A 25,257-nucleotide genomic window follows, 5' to 3' on the forward strand; every position below is an offset into this window, starting at 1 on the left:
TTTTTCTGACCCGTCATTTCATGTTTTGTTATGCTGGGGGCCATTGTCTATCCGTACGTTCACTGCACATGTGATTGACTCGCAGCCAAGTCTTTTCTTTAGCCGTTTTAGCTTGGTGCAGATGGAGCAGACTGCGGTGCTCAGGCCTGGGATGTAAATTATATAAATTCTCCTGATTTTCTGTCCAACCCTTGTATTCTGGAGTATTTTTTCTTTTGGGGGGATAACGGGGTGAAGGTTGCAGATGGTGTGGGATTAGGTGACACGTGCCCACGTAGTTCTAGACCAGCGTTTCATTAATGCTTCTGTATGTAAAGCCATTCTTCACCCTGCGCTAGACAAATATAATCACCCACTGCCTAGTGCTGAATGTCTGCGTGCTCAGATAGCCAGGAGCGTGCTCGGCGGAGGCAAAGGCTTCCCCTCCACCTGTCCAATATGGTCCCGACTGTCACCCTGCATGTTCCTGTTACCCAAGTGGAAGGAGACCGCTTTAGTTAGGGTGCAGGGATGGGTGCTGGCTCCAGCACACTGTGGACAGGTCGTGCGGGTGACGTGCCACCCCATAAACCGAGCGGTGTCCTGCACGGGTCATAACCTTATGCACGTATTTCACTTTATTTTTCTCTTTATAATTTTAGGCATAACATAGACTCGCTGATTTTGGGTTCAATAATGAGGCTTTTTTTTTTTTTTTTTTTAGTTTTGCTTCTGTTCATTTGTCCTTTTTCTTGTATAAATAAAGCTTGTTTTTATATTTATTCCTGGCTTTTATGTGACCTTAGTTGGATTTTACGGCATTTTATGTTCTTGTCGTTAGTCGCCTCATTAATATATTTTCTGGGTTTGATGCATTGTTCCTGTGGGAAGACGGGGGATAAAGCCCCACCAGTACCGGGCCTGACTACTGGGATGGATGATCTGCAGAGCAAACGTTCTGCCCATGGTTCATCCATCATTAGTACAAGCCATCTTGGAGTCTGGACCTGACGGACCTGTATACCGGGCCACAATCTTCTATACAGGTGGTTCTGCTGCATTTCACACACTCAGCTCTTGCATGATACATTTTTTCCTGACATCTTTGTGGAGCGGTGGGAACGTTTTTGGAGAGCCCGTCCTCAGGTCCACGTGCAGGAAGCTAATCTCCGTGGCTCCATATTGATCCTTCCGAGGCGCCGCAGAATAGCCGCTTCTCATGGCTTTCAGCCATATCCTTAATTATTATGGTTGCCCAGTGGCTCTTCCGTCTGGTGGTCACAGACTCCCAATTTATTAACGACCGCCCCATCGTTGGTGACGGATGCTGGTAGCATCTGATGGATGGTGGCGTCAGACCATGAGACAGTGAGGAATCCCGGGGATCGGTCATTAATGGTGTAGTGGAAACACCGTATTCCTCTTGGTAAAATCTTCAATTATTTACCATACAAACAAGATGGAAACCCTCAAACACAGGACTGCTAGTCACTACAAGGGAGACCAAGACACTGACAACAGCCAGGTAGCACCAGGACACATCTGAGATAGATGTCCATAAACTGGAAGCTGTGAAGACTTCAACCTACTCTGATCAATGATCACTTTAGATGCAGCGATGACGCCTGGACCAAGTCTTCAAAATCAAGGAGCATTTCACTGACGATGAAAACACGGCTCGTACATAGTCTGGTCTTTTCTGTGGACAAGAAAGAAACAAGATGCAAGAAGAATCAACGCCTTGGAAATGTGCTGGAGAAGGATCTTATCAATCCCATGGATGGTGAGAAGAGCAAACCAGACACTCAGAGCAAGGATCACCAAGGTATGACTTGTCTACTTAGGAGAGATCATGTGAAGAGAGCGATCACTGGAGAACATCATGGTCAGAGTGGAAGGAGCAAGACTAAGAGGAAGAACTCGATGGCTTGATACTATCAAGATCATGTCAGAGAAGACCCTGGTGAACCTATCTAGGGTTGTACAAGATGGAACTTCCTACAAAGCGTCGCCATGGCTCGAGATCGAGTCTAAGGTCATTGAATAAATAATTGCCTAAACTTCCTCTCAATCTGGTTGCCCTCCATTTCTACAGCTTCCATGTGTGACCTGAGGAGACACGTATCCGGCTACCCTCAGCTCTGGGGCTCGGAGGTGCTGGTTACATGTTGGGTGTAATGCCGGCATGTCTCATTTCACCAACAAATTATATAAAAGAGGTTCCCAGTTTTGTGTTTTTACATTGTGTCGAGCCGACTAATAAGCAGAGGTGTCGGGGATGCCGACCTCCGGCAGGTAGGGGGAGGGTCGCATGTACGGTCAGGGCCGCCGGACCAAGGCCTTGGTCTATGTTCAGATCAAATCTGGACACTTGCTCTATCTGCCTGTATTATACCCTTGTCTGGACACTCGTAGAATAACCACACATAGACATCATGTAAAAAAACAAAAAAAGAATTTTTTTTTTTCTTTATTCATTTGTTTTTGTGCATTTCTGTATAAACCATATTTTTATCTTCAAGGCGTAGATAAAAACGTCATTCTAAAAATGTACAGTTATAATTCTTACCAAAGTATAATAAACATAAGAAACCAAGTACACAACCATTTACAGAGCCGAGGAGCGCACGGACTATGTACAGGAGGAGAGTGCACGCCACCGTAATACTGCGGGGAACCGCACGCCACCGAGAAGGCCCAAAGAAAATAGTGTTTGTGAATGTGGCGGGGTTATTACTAAAAAGGAGAGCATGTCCCACACCCAAAAGGCCTGTGCTTATTAACTGACAGCAAATAAAGGGTAAAAACTGCAAGAATGACATCACCACATGGGGAGGAGTCAAGATGACATCACCACATGGGGAGGAGTCAAGATTTACCATATGGGGAGGAGTCAAGATGACATCACCACATGGGGAGGAGTCAAGATGACATCACTGTACAGGGAGGAGTCAACATGACAACCACATGGGGAGGAGTCAAGATGACATCACCGTACGTACAGGTATGACATCACATGTACAGGTATGTACCCGTTAACATGAAGGGAGTCTCGTGCTGCTTTTCTTGATTCATAATTCCTTTTTTTCATAAAAACAAATGCAAATATGTAAAATGCCCGCTGACCCTGTAATCCGGCACTCCCCCTGAAGTTACTTTACCGCGGTGCAGGATACTAATACGTATTAATGCGCCAAATAGCAGCACATCGGGCAGCATCTGTAACCGCGATGTCTGGAAATAATGACCCTAATGCTGCCATACGCTGCACGCTCGGGTTTGTCTGTTGACCCTGCTGTAGTGTAATACCGTAAAGTGTAATCGGACTGATATAATAAGGGGTACACCCCCCCATACACATCCGAGGCGCCGGTTCCCCACACAGAGGACGATTTATGGCTGCAGTTATATGGGAATTATCCCATTGAGATTTTTCGGTGATGGTGGGGGGGATCAATAAAACAAAAATGAAAATAACGTTGAGTTTTGTGGTTAAAAAACTGTGTAAAATCTGCAATTATTGCACGTAGGGGGCCGTCCGGGCCCGTAGTGATGTATGAACATTGTATGATGGGTCTGTACATGAACGACACCCGACGGTCGGATGTGGACCTGAGCGTCGCCGCAGAGACTCTTTAAAGCAACTAAGTATTATCACCCTAGTATGTGTAACACCCGGAGCTCGACTTTCATGATGAGAGTCAATTAGCAAACAAAAAAGAAGTGCTAAAGCAAAACCGACGGTCTGCCAAATGGTGGAAGAAGTGCTTACCTGCTGCCGCGGGCCGGTGCGAAGCACCCGCCATTAATGGCGCCGGCAGAAGCAGGGAAGACATTAAGGTGCAAATTTGATCGACGTAGTGAAATGCGAGGGATCGACGCGTCTCAGCAAAGTCCTCCTGTGGAGCGGTAACGTATGGGGACAACCGCAATGCTCCTCGTAGGCAGCAACAAATATCAAACATTTTCCTATTTTTCCTAAACACAATTTTTGTGCACTGGCCATTTACACATAAGATGGAAGAAAAAGGTCAAAAATCCACTTTCCTCTTAATATTCATCGTTATTCCTAGGTCATTAAACATTTCAAATTTCACCTTTTTTTATTTTTAAAAGAAAATAAAAGTTTGGCTTTCAGCGCACAAAGAGGTCTCATGTATATATAAAAAAAAAAAAAATAAAAAAAATAAACGGTAAAGATCATGGTGCATCCGCCATAATCTAAGAGGCGGGGGATACGTGTAACCCCCCCACCCCGTCTGTATACACCGCCCCGCGATGAGCGTGCCGCCTATCGCCTTCTCGCCTCGCACATGGACTATTGCTCGAGGCTGCGGAGTCGGACATCCTACTCCTGCATATGTAATGACCTGAACGCCATTTAACCCTTTACATCCCGATTATAATCTCTGCGTTGTGTTTGCGAAGGGCTGACGGGAGCGAGATGGACTTTTAAAAAAATCTGGATGTGACCCATGATTTAAGATTACCCAATATTATATTCAGATTATAAAGTGATGTTTGGTGGCAATATGGCGGCACGCGGAGACGTCGCCGTTCCAGGCTATAAAACTGTGTGCCGCCATACCTGCAAAACGAAGCATCTACTGGAAAAGGTCACAATGCCGTAAACTGGAGCGGCAAAAACAACCCGAATCTGTAATACAACCATACGCCGGATCCCAGCGACTTCTCTGCTCGTCACTCCACGCATCGGGCAGGAATATTCTGGCTTTTCTGTAGTGTCCAGTCAGATATGTAGCAAGCGATTGGGATGAGAAGCATTGCGGGTCACCTTCTGCAGCGCCTCCATAATCTTTGGTTTTTTGCAGGAGTCGGTGCCGCCGCCGTTCCCGAACTCGCCGCAGCGATCGAGGACTTTAGTGCTAAATGTCGTTTTGGCGACTTCATCAATACTTTATGGCTGTGGGAAAAGAAATGTCTTGTAACAAAACAACAATTCCAAGACTGCGACCTGGGCATCCAAGAGCACGGATGGTGGAGACGTAGTGTTTGCAGCCCTTGGATACAAGTCCTCAGAGAATACTGTCATCTCCAGGGTCCCAGGCCCCGAGGTTTGCTAGGCAAGCATGGAGTCTCTGTCCCGATTATCCGTCGTGTGTTCTCCCCCAATTTGTAACACAGATCCAATGAAATATAAAGATACATAAAAAAAAAATAAAGTGCAAAAATTCATCATGGATGAAGTATGATGGGGTCTACTGCCGACATCAGGTGGTCCACAAGAGAGAAGATAAAATACCCGGTCCGGTCGTCCCCTAGTGCAATCTACGAGATCCCAGTGATTACATCCTGGCCGCGAGCGGACACCAGGCGCCAGACTGATGCCGCAATTTTTTTTTTATTGTAGCTGCCCTCAAAGTCTCAGATAACTTGAGAGATTAATAACAAAAAATAAAATAAACTAACCATAAACCAGTTCTTTTCCAGTGAATCCGCTTTCTCGGCTTCGAGCTGAGGTCATTGTGACGCCATTAAGATTATTGATATCCGAAGCAGAATTTGGCAACAAAGAAGCGCAGCCCCCGAGGGGAGATCACTTCAGCACCTTTAGATGAACAGAGACCCAGGCCCAGGCCGTGAATCCGCAGAGTCCGGGCCGTCAGTCCGCAGAGTCCATGCCGTCTGGTGGGGGAGCGATCTTAAGACGGTAAGTTCCTGAATGAGAGGTAAAAAGGAAAGGTATTAAGTGGTGGCCGCTACTGTACGATAAAGCTACTCAGACCATAAACATAGCCATTCATTAGAGAGACGGGGGGCTTCCTTTATAGGGGTCCATGACTGGCGGTGATAACATGATGCCCAGGAGGACCCTCCACTGCAAGACCGCGTAACATCCCTACAAAGCACAAGATTTCCTTTCCAGTCGTATCCTTTAGTTTTGTAGTTTTGGATGACACCATTCACTTTACCATATAAATAGCGTAAAACAGGGTAAAAAGATGGAAAAAAAAAATTCCGACCTTGTCTTTAAAGTGACTCGGGAACGTGATTCTCAAAGACATTTATAAAGAAAAACATTTCCGTGACTCATAACACTTTTTTTTCCCAGCGTTGGAGCTGTTTTGGGGCTTATTTTTCCCTCACTACTTGGTTGGAAAACTGGCCATCTTTTATGCCGCGGGCTTCACAGAGCTAACATGGTAGACATGGGGCCCCGATAACTTCAGGCAGGGGCCCGATGGCCATCAGGACTGACAGCTGCCAGGTTAGAGCAGTGTGTATGTGCACAGAGGATGACGCTAAGGGTTAAAGGGCTTGCACCTAAGATAGAAGTTGCCCCCTATTAAACAGATAGGGGATAACTTCTTGATCACTGGGGGTCCACCTGCTCGGCTCTGTAGAGCCCTGGCTGAATGGAGGGGAGATCGAGCAGTACACGTTACCTTGCTGATTGAAGTCCATTGACGGCTGCTTACAGTCCTGAGCGCGATGGCCGCTGACCCCACAGTTGTAGCAGGAAATGTTTCCGCTCTTTTTGTGAGTTGCGCCATTAATGGTTCCCATCATGCCCTGAGGCTGGTACACCCCCGCGGTGCCAGTTATAAAGTTCTGCATGGGGGGCAAGGAGAAGCCGGGCTGACCCGCAAGCATGGAGTCTGGGTTCAGGCTGTTGCTGTACGGCGTGTGCATCACTGGGAATGAAGCGCTGCTGTTGTATTGCTGGGCGTTAATGTACCCGTTATTGCACACTGGGTTGAAGGGCATGAGGGAGAAGGGGAACAGCGAGGGGGTGGAGAACTGATGCTGGAAATAGTTGCCGTAATTGACGGTGACCCCAGCCGACCCGCAGCTGCCACTGCAGCCACACGAGCTGCAGACCGTGCACCCCGCCTGTGGCGGCTGCTGCTGCGGCTGATGGTGGGCATGGTGGTGGCCGGGGTTCTGGCTGGTAATCTGGATGTTCATGGTTGGTGCATTGCCGCTGCCACTGTAGTAACTGTTGTCAGACGTGGAGGACATGGTGGGGCTGGAGCTGGGGACTGGGCAGCTTGGGTGGTTGGTCACATTGCTGTATGACGTGGAGTTGTGGTTGCTGGCGGTGGCATTGCTGTTTGCACAGAAATTGCTGGGCAATTGGGCAATAGGCAAGCCACTCAAAGCAGAAAAGGCAACTTTGGTATTGGCTGTATACAGGACACTTCTGGGGTTTATTATTGCAGGAGAGACACTGGTGCCGGTCATCTTTCCAACCACAGAAGAATCCGACGAGGACACCAGAAGCTTCACGGGTGTGCGGGTTACGTGGAAAACTGGCGTGGATGGCATGGAGGAAGGGGCGCTGCTTTCCACCATTAGGGCCGGCTGGGGAGCTGGCTTCATCGTCCTTTCCCCAGACAGAGTATTTCCCACTTTGGTCCGGACACCGAAGCTTACAGTCTGTTGCATGGGGCTGCTGTCGGGAATAATGGAAAGTACCTGACCAGGCTGCAGAGGGCCGGAGGAAGCCTTCACATCCAGGAGCATGTTTCCAAAACTCTTCTCTATTTTCATGCCACTTCTGGATCCGGGCGAAGCTTTACCCCTGTCTTCTGAAGACAAGAGGGAGTGTGGAGAAGACTGAAGGATCTTAATCTCTGTGCTGCCCCGGTCTGATTTGTGCAAAGTGTTCATAAGGTGCAGTGGGCCCATGTGAGACGGGGCCCCGGCCATGATCTGCAGAGGTGCTGGGTGATGGCTCGAAACGCTGGAGCCGCAGTCGTTTTGCACTGGTAAAACCTGAGCTGTCGGCCGAATGGAACTTGATGTAAAGTGATTCACCAACAAGACAGACTTATCCTTCTCCGAGCCGTCCGAGTGCCGACCCAGACCTACAACACAAGAGCGGTCAGCAGCCGAGTACACGAGCACCAAAACATCAAACGACATTTATAGAAGAGGGAAACGAGCCACTGCCGAGACCTCTGTCCCTCCACACTCCCACATCCTCCTCCTCCAGAGGCCTCCGTCCCCTCAACACTATCCTGTCCTCCTCCAGAGGCCTCTGTCCCCTCCACACTCCCCTGTCCTCCTCCAGAGGCCTCTGTCCCCTCCACACTCCCCTGTCCTCCCTCCAGAGGCCTCTGTCCCCTCTACACTCCCGTCCTCCTCCAGAGGCCTCTGTCCCCTCCACACTCCCGTCCTCCTCCAGAGGCCTCTGTCCCCTCCACACTCCCGTCCTCCTCCAGAGGCCTCTGTCCCCTCCACACTCCCGTCCTCCTCCAGAGGCCTCTGTCCCCTCAAAACTATCCTGTCCTCCTCCAGAGGCCTCTGTCCCCTCCATGCTCCCCTGTCCTCCTTCAGAGGCCTCTGTCCCCTCCACGCTCCCCTGTCCTCCTCCAGAGGCCTCTGTCCCCTCCACACTCCCCTGTCCTCCTCCAGAGGCCTCTGTCCCCTCCACACTCCCCTGTCCTCCTCCAGAGGCCTCTGTCCCCTCCACACTCCCCTGTCCTCCTCCACCAGCCACCTTTTCCCTCCACACTCCCCGGTCCTCTTATAGACTCCTTTGTCCTCTTACAGAGCCATATGTCCTGCTCCCCCACACTCCCTCTGCCCACTTGCTCCCCCACACTCCCTCTGCCCACTTGCTCCCCCACACTCCCTCTGCCCACTTGCTCCCCCACACTCCCTCTGCCCACTTGCTCCCCCACACTCCCTCTGCCCACTTGCTCCCCCACACTCCCTCTGCCCACTTGCTCCCCCACACTCCCTCTGCCCACTTGCTCCCCCACACTCCCTCTGCCCACTTGCTCCCCCACACTCCCTCTGCCCACTTGCTCCCCCACACTCCCTCTGCCCACTTGCTCCCCCACACTCCCTCTGCCCACTTGCTCCCCCACACTCCCTCTGCCCACTTGCTCCCCCACACTCCCTCTGCCCACTTGCTCCCCCACACTCCCTCTGCCCACTTGCTCCCCCACACTCCCTCTGCCCACTTGCTCCCCCACACTCCCTCTGCCCACTTGCTCCCCCACACTCCCTCTGCCCACTTGCTCCCCCACACTCCCTCTGCCCACTTGCTCCCCCACACTCCCTCTGCCCACTTGCTCCCCCACACTCCCTCTGCCCACTTGCTCCCCCACACTCCCTCTGCCCACTTGCTCCCCCACACTCCCTCTGCCCACTTGCTCCCCCACACTCCCTCTGCCCACTTGCTCCCCCACACTCCCTCTGCCCACTTGCTCCCCCACACTCCCTCTGCCCACTTGCTCCCCCACACTCCCTCTGCCCACTTGCTCCCCCACACTCCCTCTGCCCACTTGCTCCCCCACACTCCCTCTGCCCACTTGCTCCCCCACACTCCTCTGCCCACTTGCTCCCCCACACTCCTCTGCCCACTTGCTCCCCCACACTCCTCTGCCCACTTGCTCCCCCACGGTATATTGAGATTCAGAATGCCCAATCCTCCTTTCCACCTGACTTCTGTGTTCAGGGCAGAGTCTGGAGACCCCCGAACACATCTGGTGATCGTCCTACTCTGTCCTAAAAGTATGTAATGTATCTGACGTGTTTGGGGCTGTCGGCGCTGAATGAACATGACATTTTTAATCTGTTTGAAAAAAAAAAAATAATAATAATGATCATCTGAGGCAGCGTCCCTTTAGGACAAGGACGGCATTCTCCTTACGTCTGTCCATTTCCTCTGCGCTGTCGGAGCTCTCGTCCCGGGTCTGGAGTCCCATTGGGCTCGATGGTGAGCTGGAATACTCCGACGACGAGCTGCCCTCCAGGGGCATCCGAGAGGCTGCGGGCTCCACGTCTACGGACAACTCTAGAAGGAAAGTTAGACATTACATTGGAGGAAGGCTGGCGGCCGGAGCACAGTCACTTCCTGGCACCTGCAATCTCCGCCAGCACAGATGTCTTACCTGGAGAATGGGTGCGGTGGGCAGTGTGTATGGGCCCCACATGACTGGTTGGGGGAACCCGCGCCACCCCGCTGCTGGTGAACGCACACGATGCTGAATTCAGACATCTTTTTTCAGACTTTTCTCTGATGGAGGGAACACACAAAACGTCAGTGAGATCTCACATCTACCCAATGTCCATCATGGAGGTGGAGTGGGAACTCGCCAGGATTTCCTACAGACATTGGGGCCGATTCATCTATTAGGGCAGAGTCACACTGCCGTATTTTTCGTCCCAGCATCGCATTGTAAAACTCGCACTGGCTGTCGGCTCTCCTGACCTGAGCTTGACAGCTGCATAGTAATCCATCATGCTGTCATGCTCAGGTCAGGAGAGGTGCGGGCCAGTCCGTTCAGTGCGATGCGATTACCCGCAGGAGAAATACGCCAGTGTGTCTCTGCCCTTAAGGTTTTTCTTTAGTCACTTTTCTGTCTTTTTGGGTGAAATTCATCAAAATGGGAGCATGAAGCTTGATAAACTAGTGCAAAATCAAAGATTTCAAGAGTACAGCTCATCTGAGACTCTTTAAGAGTAGAAAGTTTCATTAAAAAAAAAAAAACAAAAAAAAAAACAACAACCAAAATAATACTTCTTGCGCGGCACTAGGACACCAGGGTGCAATTGTGCACAAATTTAGGAACTTTTCTTAAAAGTTGCAAAGGAGGAGATGGATGTAAACCACTGACACTGAATAACTACGTCCATATTACTGAACAGAAAGTGACAAAAAGCTTAAAAAAGATACAAACATAATAAAAGGATGAAGAAAAAAACAAGGAGCAGCAAAAAAAAAAAAAGAAATTCTCTCTAAAAATGAGGAAACAAAGCACTTTGCTCCTGACTATTCCCCTGCTTGCTTTTGCACAGACGTCACAAACATATCCAGAAACGAGCGCCGGCTTCCAAGGATTTCCTGGTCGCCTTCGTTTCATTATTTCTACTTTCCTGCAACTTTCCAAAGGGAACTAATTACAGCTCTCATGTTGGAGACGGTAAATGCACGATCCCTTCACTACGATTGTTACTAGTTTACTTCCACAAAAAGGGCAAAGTGAAAGAGTCATTAGTTGGGGGACGTGGCAGAGGCGAGGATGCGAGCGCTGCACTCACTTTTCCAGTTCCAGCTGAGTCTTCAGCTTCTTTTTCGCTCCCATCGTGAGAGATTCAAACTTGTTCAAGTCTTCTTCGGTGAGACTCAAGAACTGTGGAGACAGAAACAGCACGTATATAAGTGTGGGGTATTAGCGGCAGACCCATGTAAATGACATGAGCATGTCCGATAGCTCCAATGGGGTCAAAGAGGTGGTGATCATCAAGCAATTAATGGAGGCCAACTATAGATGATCCAGGCATAACTCTCCATGGAAAAATGTAATGATGTCGCTAGACCATCACTTCGTAATCAGTGGAGGTCAGACCTCTTAGACCCCCAGCAATGCGAAGACAGGAGGGCTGCAGTTCTGTAAAAGTCATTCTCTGCAGAGCAGAACTCCTGGCCTCTCTCTGCACCAGAGATACGCATGATGGCTCCATGCAAGTGAACTGCACTGCCTGACACCAATTTTCAGGTGCACTGCCTGACACGAGGCCAGCGCCTGGAGCAACCGCAGACACGAGCCTGGAGCGACCGCAGACACGAGCCTGGAGCGACCGCAGACACGAGCCTGGAGCGACCGCAGACACGAGCCTGGAGCGACCGCAGACACGAGCCTGGAGCGACCGCAGACACGAGCCTGGAGCGACCGCAGACACGAGCCTGGAGCGACCGCAGACACGAGCCTGGAGCGACCGCAGACACGAGCCTGGAGCGACCGCAGACACGAGCCTGGAGCGACCGCAGACACGAGCCTGGAGCGACCGCAGACACGAGCCTGGAGCGACCGCAGACACGAGCCTGGAGCGACCGCAGACACGAGCCTGGAGCGACCGCAGACACGAGCCTGGAGCGACCGCAGACACGAGCCTGGAGCGACCGCAGACACGAGCCTGGAGCGACCGCAGACACGAGCCTGGAGCGACCGCAGACACGAGCCTGGAGCGACCGCAGACATGAGATTGAAGCGGCAGCTGGTTACCTTTTTCATGGACAGCTGGCTGAATACTGCGTAGTATTTGTGCAGGCGTAACTTTCGGAGCCACTCTAGTATGTCCTGCTGCTCTTGAGTTTGCGGGCTTGGCACGCTGGATGGTATCCCGGTAGAAGATGTAGGCTCTGCTGGAGGCCGGTACATCACTGCGGCGGAGCTGGAGCACGGCGACATGGTCATGGTGGCCCCGCTGTGGTGCAAGGCAATGCTGCTGTGGGAAGACTGGATGCCGGCCACGCCACATATCGGTCTGCAATACAAGCAACAACTGTTCACACCAAACAAGCGACGGATGGGACACGACTTCCAGCCGCTAAGACCTACGTACCGTATAGAGGGTCCCACAGACGTGCCAACTTTCACATGGGATGGGTTGCTGGGACCTGTGGGAAACGAGGCCCCAATAATCAGGGATTTGTACAGTAATGGACAGTAAGGAGATGGTCTTTGACACTCACTCAGGTTCTGGTGCGGTTGATGGTTCGATGTCGTGCTGAAGAATTTCTTTATAAGGTCACTCTTTAATACATGGGGGGGCAGAGACCCCAAACACCTGGAACACAATACACAAAAGTCATTGGAGCGTTGCTGAGAGCGAAAAATCACAGGAGCAAAACGAGCAGTGAGAGCGCACCGGTGATCAAAGTCCAGATCCACAAGGTGTCTGTCCACGGAGTAAGAGTCCACGGCCCCACGGTAAGGAATGCATTTCTCCAAATCCTCTGAAAAGACGTGAGAGATCTGTAAGGACACAAACAGAAGGGTCATTAGGGGAAGACGCGTCTCCTACAGCTTGAACACGGCGCTCGTGTGCAGGAGCCATAAGTCCAACAATGGATCCTATATTATAGATCATCACTATATACTCTGAATATCAGCGACAGAAAGACCCCCGAATATTGTGCAGGTCGTCTGTACACCAACAGAACCTGACCCATCGACAATTCTGCAAGGTCTATGAAGGAGGGGATGGACATCGAGAAAAACAGCAGCTCGTCCCACAAAATACAAGACGTGATTACAAAAATAACCCACAGAATACCGAGAGAATAACACCCGACAAGGCCCGAGAGAGTGTGTCCCGGGAACACCCCACAAGGCCCGGCAGTGTCCCCGGAACACCCCACAAGGCCCGGCAGTGTCCCGGGAACACCCCACAAGGCCCGGCAGTGTCCCGGGAACACCCCACAAGGCCCGGCAGTGTCCCGGGAACACCCCACAAGGCCCGGCAGTGTCCCGGGAACACCCCACAAGGCCCGGCAGTGTCCCGGGAACACCCCACAAGGCCCGGCAGTGTCCCGGGAACACCCCACAAGGCCCGGCAGTGTCCCGGGAACACCCCACAAGACTCGCAGTGTCCCGGGAACACCCCACAAGACCCGTCCTGCACAATGGTCGGTGAGCTGTACCCTCACCATACACTCCACATGCAGTCGCTGGGGCTGCCATCATTCCCGGCATTACTGCTTTCATTACCTTAGAAATTAGATCTGTAACTTCAGAGGAAGATTTGGTGACCAGCGACACCGAGGAATCGGACCAAAATACCTAAAGTAAGAAGACAATGACCTGAAACATTCACTTGTGTAACTTTACTGGAGACGTGAAGTAAAAAAGTAAGAATCGAACACTTGAAGCTTTTGTCAAATTCCTTTAAAGGGAAACAGTCAGCAGGTTTGACCCCCACAATCTGCTAATGCCAATATATAAAACAAGTTGGGGGTCAAAGGCCATAACTACTATGCAATTCCAGGGGGTGCCATGACTAGTATGTAACACCAGGGGCGCCATAACTACTGTGCAACCTCAGGGGTGCGACATAATTACTGTGTAATATCAGAGGGCGCCATAACTACTCTATAAAACCAGAGGGCGATATAATTACTGTGTAATATCACAGGGCGACATAATTACTGTGTAACATCAGAGGACGAAATAACTACTGCGTAACACCAGGGGGCGACATAATTACTCTATAAAACCAGGGGGCGCCATCACTAGTATGTAACACCAGGGGGCGACATAACTACTCTATAAAACCAGGGGGCGCCATCACTAGTATGTAACACCAGGGGGTGCCATAACTACTCTATAAAAAAAAAAAATAGAGAGAGGGGGAGCGCACTAAGGCGGTAAATGAGGGACACCAGCGTGTTTAACAAAGGTAATCCACTCACCTGTGTGGTTGTGAAGGGTCACAACCACCTTTAGAAGTTTTGGCCGCTGCAGATCCCGGAACGCAGATACATACAATGAATGAAGAGAAAAGCCGGGGTTTATCCGCACTAGACCACAAGGAACCAACCGAAGATGCAAGCAAACCTTTATTCACACTCAAGCCAACGCGTTTCATGGCCACTTCATCAGGGCAACAATGTTGGTTCCTTGTGGTCTAGCGCGGATAAACCCTGGCTTTTCTCTTCATCCATTGTATATAACTACTCTAAAAAACCAGGGGGCGCCATAACTACTGTGTAACACCAGGGGGCGCCATAACTACTGTGTAACACCAGGGGCCGCCAAAACTACTGTGTAACACCAGGGGCCGCCAAAACTACTGTGTAACACCAGGGGCCGCCAAAACTACTGTGTAACACCAGGGGCCGCCAAAACTACTGTGTAACACCAGGGGCCGCCAAAACTACTGTGTAACACCAGGGGCCGCCAAAACTACTGTGTAACACCAGGGGCCGCCAAAACTACTGTGTAACACCAGGGGCCGCCAAAACTACTGTGTAACACCAGGGGCCGCCAAAACTACTGTGTAACACCAGGGGCCGCCAAAACTACTGTGTAACACCAGGGGCCGCCAAAACTACTGTGTAACACCAGGGGCCGCCAAAACTACTGTGTAACACCAGGGGCCGCCAAAACTACTGTGTAACACCAGGGGCCGCCAAAACTACTGTGTAACACCAGGGGCCGCCAAAACTACTGTGTAACACCAGGGGCCGCCAAAACTACTGTGTAACACCAGGGGCCGCCAAAACTACTGTGTAACACCAGGGGCCGCCAAAACTACTGTGTAACACCAGGGGCCGCCAAAACTACTGTGTAACACCAGGGGCCGCCAAAACTACTGTGTAACACCAGGGGCCGCCAAAACTACTGTGTAACACCAGGGGCCGCCAAAACTACTGTGTAACACCAGGGGCCGCCAAAACTACTGTGTAACACCAGGGGCCGCCAAAACTACTGTGTAACACCAGGGGCCGCCAAAACTACTGTGTAACACCAGGGGCCGCCAAAACTACTGTGTAACACCAGGGGCCGCCAAAACTACTGTGTAACACCAGGGGCCGCCAAAACTACTGTGTAACACCAGGGGCCGCCAAAACTACTGTGTAACACCAGGGGCCGCCAAAACTACTGTGTAACACCAGGGGCCGCCAAAACTACTGTGTAACACCAGGGGCCGCCAAAACTACTGTGTAACACCAGGGGCCGCCAAAACTACTGTGTAACACCAGGGGCCGCCAAAACTACTGTGTAACACCAGGGGCCGCCAAAACTACTGTGTAACACCAGGGGCCGCCAAAACTACTGTGTAACACCAGGGGCCGCCAAAACTACTGTGTAACACCAGGGGCCGCCAAAACTACTGTGTAACACCAGGGGCCGCCAAAACTACTGTGTAACACCAGGGGCCGCCAAAACTACTGTGTAACACCAGGGGCCGCCAAAACTACTGTGTAACACCAGGGGCCGCCAAAACTACTGTGTAACACCAGGGGCCGCCAAAACTACTGTGTAACACCAGGGGGCACCATAACTACTGTGTAACACCAGGGGGCGCCAAAACTACTGTGTAACACCAGGGGGCGCCATAACTACTGTGTAACACCAGGGGGCGCCATAACTACTGTGTAACACCAGGGGGCGCCATAACTACTGTGTAACACCAGGGGGCGCCATAACTACTGTGTAACACCAGGGGGACGACAACTACTTTTTCTACTTCTGAATACCTGTGGTTTAACCCTTCGGGCTCGGCCGTCACCACTTACCTCGAAGCAGCAGTCTGCGGTTTTGTCCTTCTTCTTGTGCGACAAACCTTTAAGTTCAATTTTTTCAACATTCACTAAAATTTAAAAAAAAAAATAAAAAAAAAAAAAAAAATGACTCCAAGAGAAAAGCTCTTCTAGGCGATTCACACTGCATTGGTCACAAAGGTCCTGGCCCCTCGCGGTCAGGGTTATGGGGTCTTCGCTGTGCTGAGGGGGCTCATTGTACCTCATCATTACACCGTGGACACAGACCCCATCTCTCCTTATCCCCGGGGCTCCTAACATCAGGGCGATCAGTTGTGTTTCCTCTCGCTGACGTCGGGGCACATACACGTGCGCTCTGTAGTGGGGGGATGTACGGAGGGTCTCTATGATCAGTGCCGTCTGTAATGATCAGAGAGCAGCACTCTGACATTCAGTGCAGGATCAGAAAAACATGGCTGTTCATTCAACAGCGCCACCCCCGTCCTCAGGTCGTGTGTGGTATTACAATGTAAGCCCATTTTTCTCCATGAATCAGTGGTGTAATACCAGACACAACCTGTAGTCAGGTGGGGCGCTGTGTGACAGATTTCTGTGATCTTGTACAATCCAGAGTACACACTGAATATGTGATATCAGGTATCGCCCCGTTACCTCTCAGATCCCCCCCAGATTCAGTGCACAATCATCATGAAGAGCACAGGAACAGAGAACACCAGCCAGGAATACAGCGAGACGCCAGGAATCTACTGTTCCCTGTTATCAGCCACCAAACCCAATACTGTCAGCATAGTCCAGCATATGTCTGCTAGCTGCCATCTGGCATTCAGGAGTCTGGGAAAGCTGGGTGGCTGTCACCACAGGGACGCAGTGATTGGCAGCTCGCTCTCAGGCCACACACTAGACATTTGCCGCGTTCGCACTTTTCATTGTCGGGAGTTTTTTTCTAGATGAAAAGAACAAGTGATCCAGACACAATGGTGATGGTGACTCCGGCAGAGGAGACCCTACACGTGAGCGCCCCCCCGGGCACGCAGCTCCGCCGGCAGCAGAGCGCAGTGGCCGCAGAAAACATCCGACGTCAGCAAATGCAGATCAAAGAAAGTGTCCGCTGTGCCGGCACATGGTTTCCGCACAGAACTCGGGGAGTGAAACGCTTCCATCTGCTGCAGCGTCAGCCATGAGTCATCCCCGGGACGGAGGCCGCGGCGCCAGATGTGATGATCCACAGAAATTCCACTCCACCATCGTCTAGACCTCGGCGCGGAGAAGGGGCGCCCTGCCATCCACGTCCAGACCTCGGCGCGGAGAAGGGGCGCCCTGCCATCCACATCCAGACCTCGGCGCGGAGAAGGGGCGCCCTGCCATCCACGTCCAGACCTCGGCGCGGAGAAGGGGCGCCCTGCCATCCACGTCCAGACCTCGGCGCGGAGAAGGGGCGCCCTGCCATCCACGTCCAGACCTCGGCGCGGAGAAGGGGCGCCCTGCCATCCACGTCCAGACCTCGGCGCGGAGAAGGGGCGCCCTGCCATCCACGTCCAGACCTCGGCGCGGAGAAGGGGCGCCCTGCCATCCACGTCCAGACCTCGGCGCGGAGAAGGGGCGCCCTGCCATCCACGTCCAGACCTCGGCGCGGAGAAGGGGCGCCCTGCCATCCACATCCAGACCTCGGCGCGGAGAAGGGGCGCCCTGCCATCCACATCCAGACCTCGGCGCGGAGAAGGGGCGCCCTGCCATCCACGTCCAGACCTCGTCGCGGAGAAGGGGCGCCCTGCCATCCACGTCCAGACCTCGTCGCGGAGAAGGGGCGCCCTGCCATCCACGTCCAGACCTCGGCGCGGAGAGGGGCTCCCTGCCATCCACACATCGGCGCAGAGAAGGGGCGCCCGCCCTGCCATCCACGTCCAGACCTCGGCGCGGAGAAGGGGCGCCCTGCCGTCCACGCTGCTGATCTCACGCCGGCCAAAAACCATATAACTATGGTGGAGACACTTCTGCTCCTGTCAATGCCCATAGAGTTGTCATAGACACTACATGGTACATATAAAAGGGCAGGGGTAACGGTCACACCCATCCTGCACCTGTTGTGCTGATTTTCCATTCAAGAACCAGCAGGCCCTGGATGAGCACAAGTCTAGGTCTCTCCGCACATGAGTGTAGCACAGAATGGAAATCAATCCCCAGGGTTGTCGGCTTATTTGACCCCGCGTCACACCCCGCCGCACGGCCCCGCGTCACATCCCATTGCCGCGCTTCCTTTTGATAGTTTTTTTGCTGCGGCCTGGAAGGAATCCCCCCAGCCCCCAAGCACAGCTGTAATTTCTATTAATGCTAATTCAGCATAATGTCGGACAAATAACCAGGGCGAGGCGGGAGTCAGCCGCGTGAACGGCAAAAAATAAGCATTTCCAGCAGAAATTGGACGGAAGCACGTCTGCTCAGTTGGCGGCCTTGGCGCTCAACTTTACACTGTTCATGGGGGAAGGTCGGGGGTCTACGGGCTCGAGAGAAAGAAATGTCAACTTTCAGCTTCATTCTGTAGAGACAACAGCTGCTTCTCCCACCGTAATGGTATGCAGAGGGGGTGTCCGGATCCCCTTCATACAGAGCCATCGCTCGCTCCTTACGGCAGCTGCTACGATAACACACGGGGCAATGGCGGCCATCCGACAACCTGACCAGACTGAATACTACTCCGTCCTCCATCATCATGGTGGCGCAGTGCTCCCTCCAGCAGTGAGAGAGTTAAAATGTCCACATAGCAGATTAAGGGTCTGCGCAGCTGTCGGGGGGCCGCATGCCTTGGCTTGAATCTGCGATCTACGATAACGCTCTGCGGAGATCAGATAACAGAGAAGCAAGATCAGAAATACAAGACACGGAGACGTCCGTGTGCAGGAGCGGGGCGACGGGGGCGACACAGCGTGCGGGGGCGACACAGCGTGCGGGGGCGACACAGCGTGCGGGGGCGACACAGCGTGCGGGGGCGACACAGCGAGGGACTCCTGGCCCTCACAGACGAACTCCAAAATCTGAGAGTAAATGGGTTGCCCCAATATTCACTTCCAGTTGGGCCTATGATTAGCGAAGGGCTGAAGCCCCCATACACGAGTGTCGGCTCGCTTTCTATGAAGAGATGGTAACGACTGGCCCCCCGATCCCACGCGAGCGTCCACAGTAAGGTGACACATGACTGCAGCGTAGACTCCACATCCAGGGTAAAACTTATCAGGACGTCTCTCTGGGTGTGAACGTCGCAGCACAAAAAAACAATCAAAACCACCAAGAAAAAAATGTCCCGAGGCAAAAAGAGAACTGGAAGGAGGAAAACAAATTACAGCAGCAAGTCCAGACACAAGCGCCACATGGCGGTGTTATTAGTGCGGGAGAGCGACACATTCCCACTGTCCCGGCCCCGATCACAGGGGTTTATACCCTACAATGTATCAGGACTCCGGGGCAGCCGGCATGTAAAGCATGGTGGACGGAAGGGACCACAGACCCACCACATGTCCTATAATATATCAGGACACCAGGGCAGCCGGCATGTAAAGCATGGGGGGGCGGAAGGGTCCACAGACCCACCACATGTCCTATAATATATCAGGACACCGGGGCGGCCGGCATGTAAAGCATGGGGGATGGAAGGGACCACGGACCCACCACATGTCCTATAGTATATCAGGACACTAGGGTGGCCGGTATGTAAAGAATGGGGGGGGGGTGGAAGAGTCCACAGACGCACTACATGACCTACAATGTATCAGGACACCTGGGAGGGCTGGTATGTAAAGCATGGGGGGGCGGAAGGGTCCACAGACCCACCACATGTCCTATAATATATCAGGACACCGGGGCGGCCGGCATGTAAAGTATGGGGGGGGGGGGATGGAAGGGACCACAGACCCACCACATGTCCTATAATATATCAGGACACCGGGGCGGCCGGCATGTAAAGCATGGGGGGGTGGAAGAGTCCACAAACCCACTACATATTCTATAATATATCAGGACACCGGGGCAGGTGATATGTAAAGCATGGGTGATGGAAGGGACCACGGACCCACTACATGTCCTACAATATATCAGGACACCGGGGAGGCCGGTATGTAAAGCATGGTGGATGCAAGAGTCAATGAACAGGATTCCCCAAGTATACACGTGCCTGGTGGAGAGGCTGCTGACAGTGTCACACGATGCCGTCCTACCTTTGGAGTGCTTTCCAGAAGGCCTCTTGGGTATGGGGTCATCTATGGAATGTGCGGAGGTGTGAAGTGCATTTGCTAGGCTGTTCCCAATGCTGCTGGTCGGGGTCTCTGTTCTTGGGGTCATCTGTAAGACAAAGTAGGTACAGACTATCACCCAGGACGATACACTGTGAACACTCGCTGGCATTAGGCGGCTGCAAATCAGTTTATGGCGTCAACTAGAAACATAAAACATTGCAGTTTACATTTTCCAATTGGGATGCTTAAAGGAATTGTCCAATAAATAACATTACATTTTATATACACAGGGGTTGTCTCATCTTCAATAATGGGCAAAAGGGCTAGTAAAAATAAGCAACTATGCGACTGCCGCTTATTAAAAATACTCCACCTTCTGAAGAATGGAGGGGTCCATAGTGTACAGCTCGTTGTCAAGGTTACCAGCCACCGCTGCAGGCTCTAGGACAGGAGCATGCTGAGACCCTCACTGATACCAAAAGTCAATCTGTGTGGGTGAAGCATCTGGACAATCACTCCTACAGGCAGCGGAGCGTCAGCAACCACCGCCAGTATCCACAGTGAACACCGCAGGTGTGAACGGAGCCTATATAGGACGTACACCGTGTCGGGCCAGTGTTCCAGCTGCTGGGAAATTCTAACAAGTGATGACTTCCTAGAAAGTTACTAAACTTTTATTTATACCCTGAATAAATGTTATTTCTATCAATCAGCACAACGCCAGGCGGTGGGTGGGGGCCCAATAAGCCCCATTAGTCCCAGCAGTGATTGCAGGAGGCGAGGCGTGCAGCGTGGTGCTCGGCTGGACACACATGCTCGCAATCTTTCCACTCACATGTCAAGCAAGAAAAAAAGAAAAAGGGTAAAGGGGAATCTCCCCTATTGCTGGCCAGCCCTGATACACTCCTGCGGCCCAGTGTAGCGGCTATTGCTCCGTTACACTTGCTGGCACATCCCCCAATGCTATGTATAGAAGGCAGCGCCTGCCTGCCAAGTGAGTGACATTTCCCTGGCAGGCAGGGCACACAGCGATCGTGGCCTCCTCTTTCACCAAGGTCAGCAGGTGGCACATAAGTGACCGCAGGGCGGCCAGAATCCACTGAAGGTAACGCCAATCACAGGCCGCGTCCTCACATGACATCTGGGTCCATGCTGAACCCCTGTAAAGAAGGCCACTGCCGAGGAGGAGGGCGCAAAAACCGGACTGACTGTGCCCTCGTAACACAGAGCCACCGGCGGCCAAGAGGACAGGCAGTATAAGGGGGCCGGGGAACAGAGCAGCAGGCAGCCCAGGGACAGACAGGCAGGAACAAAGACACATGGCCTAACAGGCACACAGGCAGGATGAGAAGGTCAGGCAGGATAAAGTAGCCATGAGGGCAAAGCAGAAGGCAACTAAGGGGAAGGCAGGAAAAAAAGAGACACAGGTGGCCAAGGGGACTGGTAGGCAGAGACAGGAGGCCAGGCAGGCACGTACCTTGATGCAGCCCTTGCTGCTGACTGTGGTGGTGGCAGTGGTGGGCACAGTCGGGGGTCCGGTGCTGGTGCAGTGCCTCCCCTGGATGTGGGCCAGCTCTTTGCGCAGCAGCTGCTTTTGATGGAAGCTGAAGGCCGGATGGTTGGTGGCCATGGTAAAGAGCAGCAGGAACTCATCCCCCGTGCGGCCCTCATTGAGCTGCAGGCCCAGGTTATTAATGATGGAGTCGATGTGGGTGAGGGTCCGGCATAGCACGCCTGCTGCCTCCCGGTTGTCAGACGCCAGCAGCGCCAGGGACACCAGTAGTTTGCTTCGCACCACCTCATCCGCCAGATTGGTGAGGCCGCCCAGGTCGGCTGGGTTGTTAGCCTTGATCTCAGAGTCCCGCAGTGAGTGATAGTCTTTGCGGGCCAGGTCCTCCAAGCAAGAGCCCAAGAAGCGCAGCTCCAGAGGGAGACAAAGGTCCAGAAGGCCACACAGAAACTCGATGCGCTGGGAGGAGGAGAGCTCGGAGAACCAGCGGTACACGCCGTCCCTCTGCAAGGGACAGCGCTGCTTCTCCACCATGGTGTCCCAAACCCACGTGGCGTCTGAGCCTGCGCTCTCCGAGATACACGTAGATACCACCTCCTATTCTGGTGCGGCCCACCTCCGCCTTCCCCTCCGGGGCTGTGCGCTGCTGCCGGGAGGAGCACTCACCGGGACGGCTCCATCTGCTGGGTCCTCTGCTCACCAAGCCGCGATCATGACACCTGTGGAGACAAAGACAGGCGTGAGGGCCAAGGGCAGCCGTTGGGTGATGGGGGTATACAGCTGGGTATCCCAGAAAAATATACTAGGGGGGGATACACAGAAGAGAGGGGATACTGGGGGGGGATACACAGAAGAGAGGGGATACTGGGGGGGGATACACAGAAGAGAGGGATACACAGAAGAGAGGGGATACTGGGGGGGTACACAGAAGAGAGGGGATACTGGTGAAATACACAGAAGAGAGGGATACTGGGGGGATACATAGAAGAGAGGGATACACAGAAGAGGGGATACTGGGGGGGTACACAGAAGAGAGGGGATACTGGGGGGGATACACAGAAGAGAAGGGATACTGGTGAAATACACAGAAGAGAGGGGATACACAGAAGAGAGGGATACTGGGGGGATACATAGAAGAGAGGATACACAGACGAGAGGGATACTGGGGGGATACATAGAAGAGAGGATACACAGAAGAGAGGGGATACACAGAAGAGAGGGGATACTGGGGGGACACAGAAGAGAGGGGATACACAGAAGAGAGGGGATACTGGGGGAAACACAGGAGAGGGGATACTGGGGGATACATAGAAGAGAGGGATACTGGGGGGATACAAAGAAGAGATGATACTGGGGGGATATATAGAGGAGAGGGATACTGGGGGGATACATAGAAAAGAGGGATACTGGGGTATACACAAAAGAGAGGATACGCAGAAGAGAGGGGATACTGGAGGGATACAGAGAGAGGGATACTGGGGGGATACAGAGAGAGGGGATACTGGAGGGATACAGAGAGAGGATACACAGAAGAAAGGGGATACTGGTGAGATATACAGAAGAGGGGGGATACACAGAAGAGAAGGGATACTGGGGGGGATACACAGAAGAGAGGGGATACTGGGGGGATACACAAGAGAGGGATCACTCTGTATACTCTGGTGCTCAAAAGCTTATACGCCCCGGTAGAAGTTGGCTTTCTTGGCCTTTTTTCAGGGAATAAGAATGATAACACCATAACTTTTTCTCCACTCATGGTTAGTGGTTGGGTGAAGCCATTTATTGTCAGACTACTGTGTTTTCTCGTTTTACATCATAATGACAGCCCAAAACATCCAAATGACCCTGATCAAAAGTTCACATTCCCCATTTCTTAATACCGTGTACTGCCCCCTCTCACATCAATGACAGCTTGAAGTCTTTTGTGGTAGTTGTGGATGAGGTTCTTTATTTTCTCAGATGGTAAAGCTGCCCACTCCTCTTGGTAATTAGCCTCCACTTCCTGTAAATTCCTAAGCTGTCTAGCATGAACTGCGCGCTTGAGATCTCTCCAGAGTGGCTCAATGATATTGAGGTCAGGAGACTGAGATGGCCACTCCAGAACCTTCACTTTGTTATGCTGTAGCCAATGACAGGTCGACTTGGCCTTGTGTTTTTGGTCGTCATGTTGGAACGTCCAAGTACGTCCCATGCGCAGCTTCCGGGCAGAGGATTGCAATTTTGCCTCCAGTATTCGCTGATAACGTGCTGCATCCATCTTTCCTTCAACTTTGACCAAGTTTCCTGTGCCTTTGTAGCTCACACATTCCAAAAACATCAGCGATCCACCTCTGTGCTTTACAGTAGGAATGGTGTTCCTTTCATCATAGGCCTTGTTGACCTCTATCCAAATGTAACGCTTAAGGTTCTGGCCACAAAGTTCAGTTTTGGTCTCATCACTCCAAATTACCTTATTCCAGAAGTTTTGAGGCTTGGCTCTGTGCTGTTTCGCGTATTGTAGGATAGATTCTGGCATTTGTGCAGTAATGACTTTCCCCTGGCGACTCGACCATGCAGCTCATTTTTCTTCAATTGACTCCTTGTGCATCTTGAAACAGCCACACCGCTAGTTTTTAGAGAGTCCTGTATTTCAGCTGATGTTATTTGTGGGTTTTTCTTTGCATCCCGAACAATTTTCCTGGCAGTTGTGGATGAAATTTTTGTTGTTCTACCAGACCGTGGTTTTGTTTTAGCAGAGCCCCTGATTTTCCATTTGTTAATCACAGTCTGAACGCTGCTGACTGGCAATATCAATTCCTTGGATATCTTTTTGTATTCCTTTTCTGTTTTATACAGTTCAACTACCTTTTACCATAGATCTGTTGACAATTCTTTTTCTTTCCCCATGACTCACAATCCAGAAATGTCAGTGGCTGGATGAAAGAAGCAAGAGTCTGTTCGGATCCCAGAAACTCACTCAGCTTTTATGTACACACACTGATTACAAGCAAACAGGTCACAGGTGAGGATGTTACCTTTAGTAGCCATTCACACCCATTTGTGTCAACTTCTGTGCATGTTATCAGGTCAAAATCACCAGGGGATGTGAACTTTTGATCAGGGTTATTTGGATGTTTTGGGCTGTCATTATGATTTAAAAAGAGAAAACACAGTAGTCTGACAATAAATGGCTTCATCCAACCACTGACCATGAGTGGAGAAAAAGTTTGATGTTATCATTCATATTCTCTGAAAAAAGGCCAAGAAAGAAAAAATTCTGCCGGGGTGTGTAAACCTTTGAGCTCAAGTACACTACACAGTATATCCACCGCACACTACACAGTATATCCACCGCACCGTACACTACACAGTATATCCACCGCACACTACACAGTATATCCACCGCACCGTACACTACACAGTATATCCACCGCACCGTACACTACACAGTATATCCACCGCACACTACACAGTATATCCACCGCATCGTACACTACACAGTATATCCACCGCACCGTACATTACACAGTATATCCACCGCACATTACACAGTATATCCACCGCACCGTACACTACAC

General features: G+C 51.8%; 1 protein-coding gene across 1 annotated transcript in view; it reads right to left on the reverse strand.

Moving 5' to 3' along the window:
- Positions 1-2,417: 2,417 nt before the first annotated feature.
- Positions 2,418-25,257, reverse strand: part of ZCCHC14 (zinc finger CCHC-type containing 14) — a 38,442-nt gene continuing 15,602 nt past the window's right edge. The window contains exons 2-14 of the mRNA XM_073554916.1: positions 21,668-22,419; positions 20,173-20,296; positions 15,983-16,056; positions 13,452-13,523; positions 12,610-12,716; positions 12,434-12,528; positions 12,304-12,358; positions 11,964-12,225; positions 10,999-11,090; positions 9,849-9,973; positions 9,608-9,751; positions 6,387-7,811; positions 2,418-5,658 (exon numbers count right to left, since the gene is read on the reverse strand). Of these exons, the coding sequence (XP_073411017.1) occupies positions 5,603-5,658; positions 6,387-7,811; positions 9,608-9,751; positions 9,849-9,973; positions 10,999-11,090; positions 11,964-12,225; positions 12,304-12,358; positions 12,434-12,528; positions 12,610-12,716; positions 13,452-13,523; positions 15,983-16,056; positions 20,173-20,296; positions 21,668-22,234 (3,198 nt within the window). The 5' untranslated portion in view covers positions 22,235-22,419 and the 3' untranslated portion in view covers positions 2,418-5,602. The remainder of the gene's footprint in view (positions 5,659-6,386; positions 7,812-9,607; positions 9,752-9,848; positions 9,974-10,998; positions 11,091-11,963; positions 12,226-12,303; positions 12,359-12,433; positions 12,529-12,609; positions 12,717-13,451; positions 13,524-15,982; positions 16,057-20,172; positions 20,297-21,667; positions 22,420-25,257) is intronic.

The sequence above is a fragment of the Dendrobates tinctorius genome, unplaced genomic scaffold, assembly GCF_039654945.1.
Source record: "Dendrobates tinctorius isolate UK_male_01 unplaced genomic scaffold, ASM3965494v1 ptg000214l, whole genome shotgun sequence".
Lineage (NCBI taxonomy): Eukaryota > Metazoa > Chordata > Amphibia > Anura > Dendrobatidae > Dendrobates > Dendrobates tinctorius.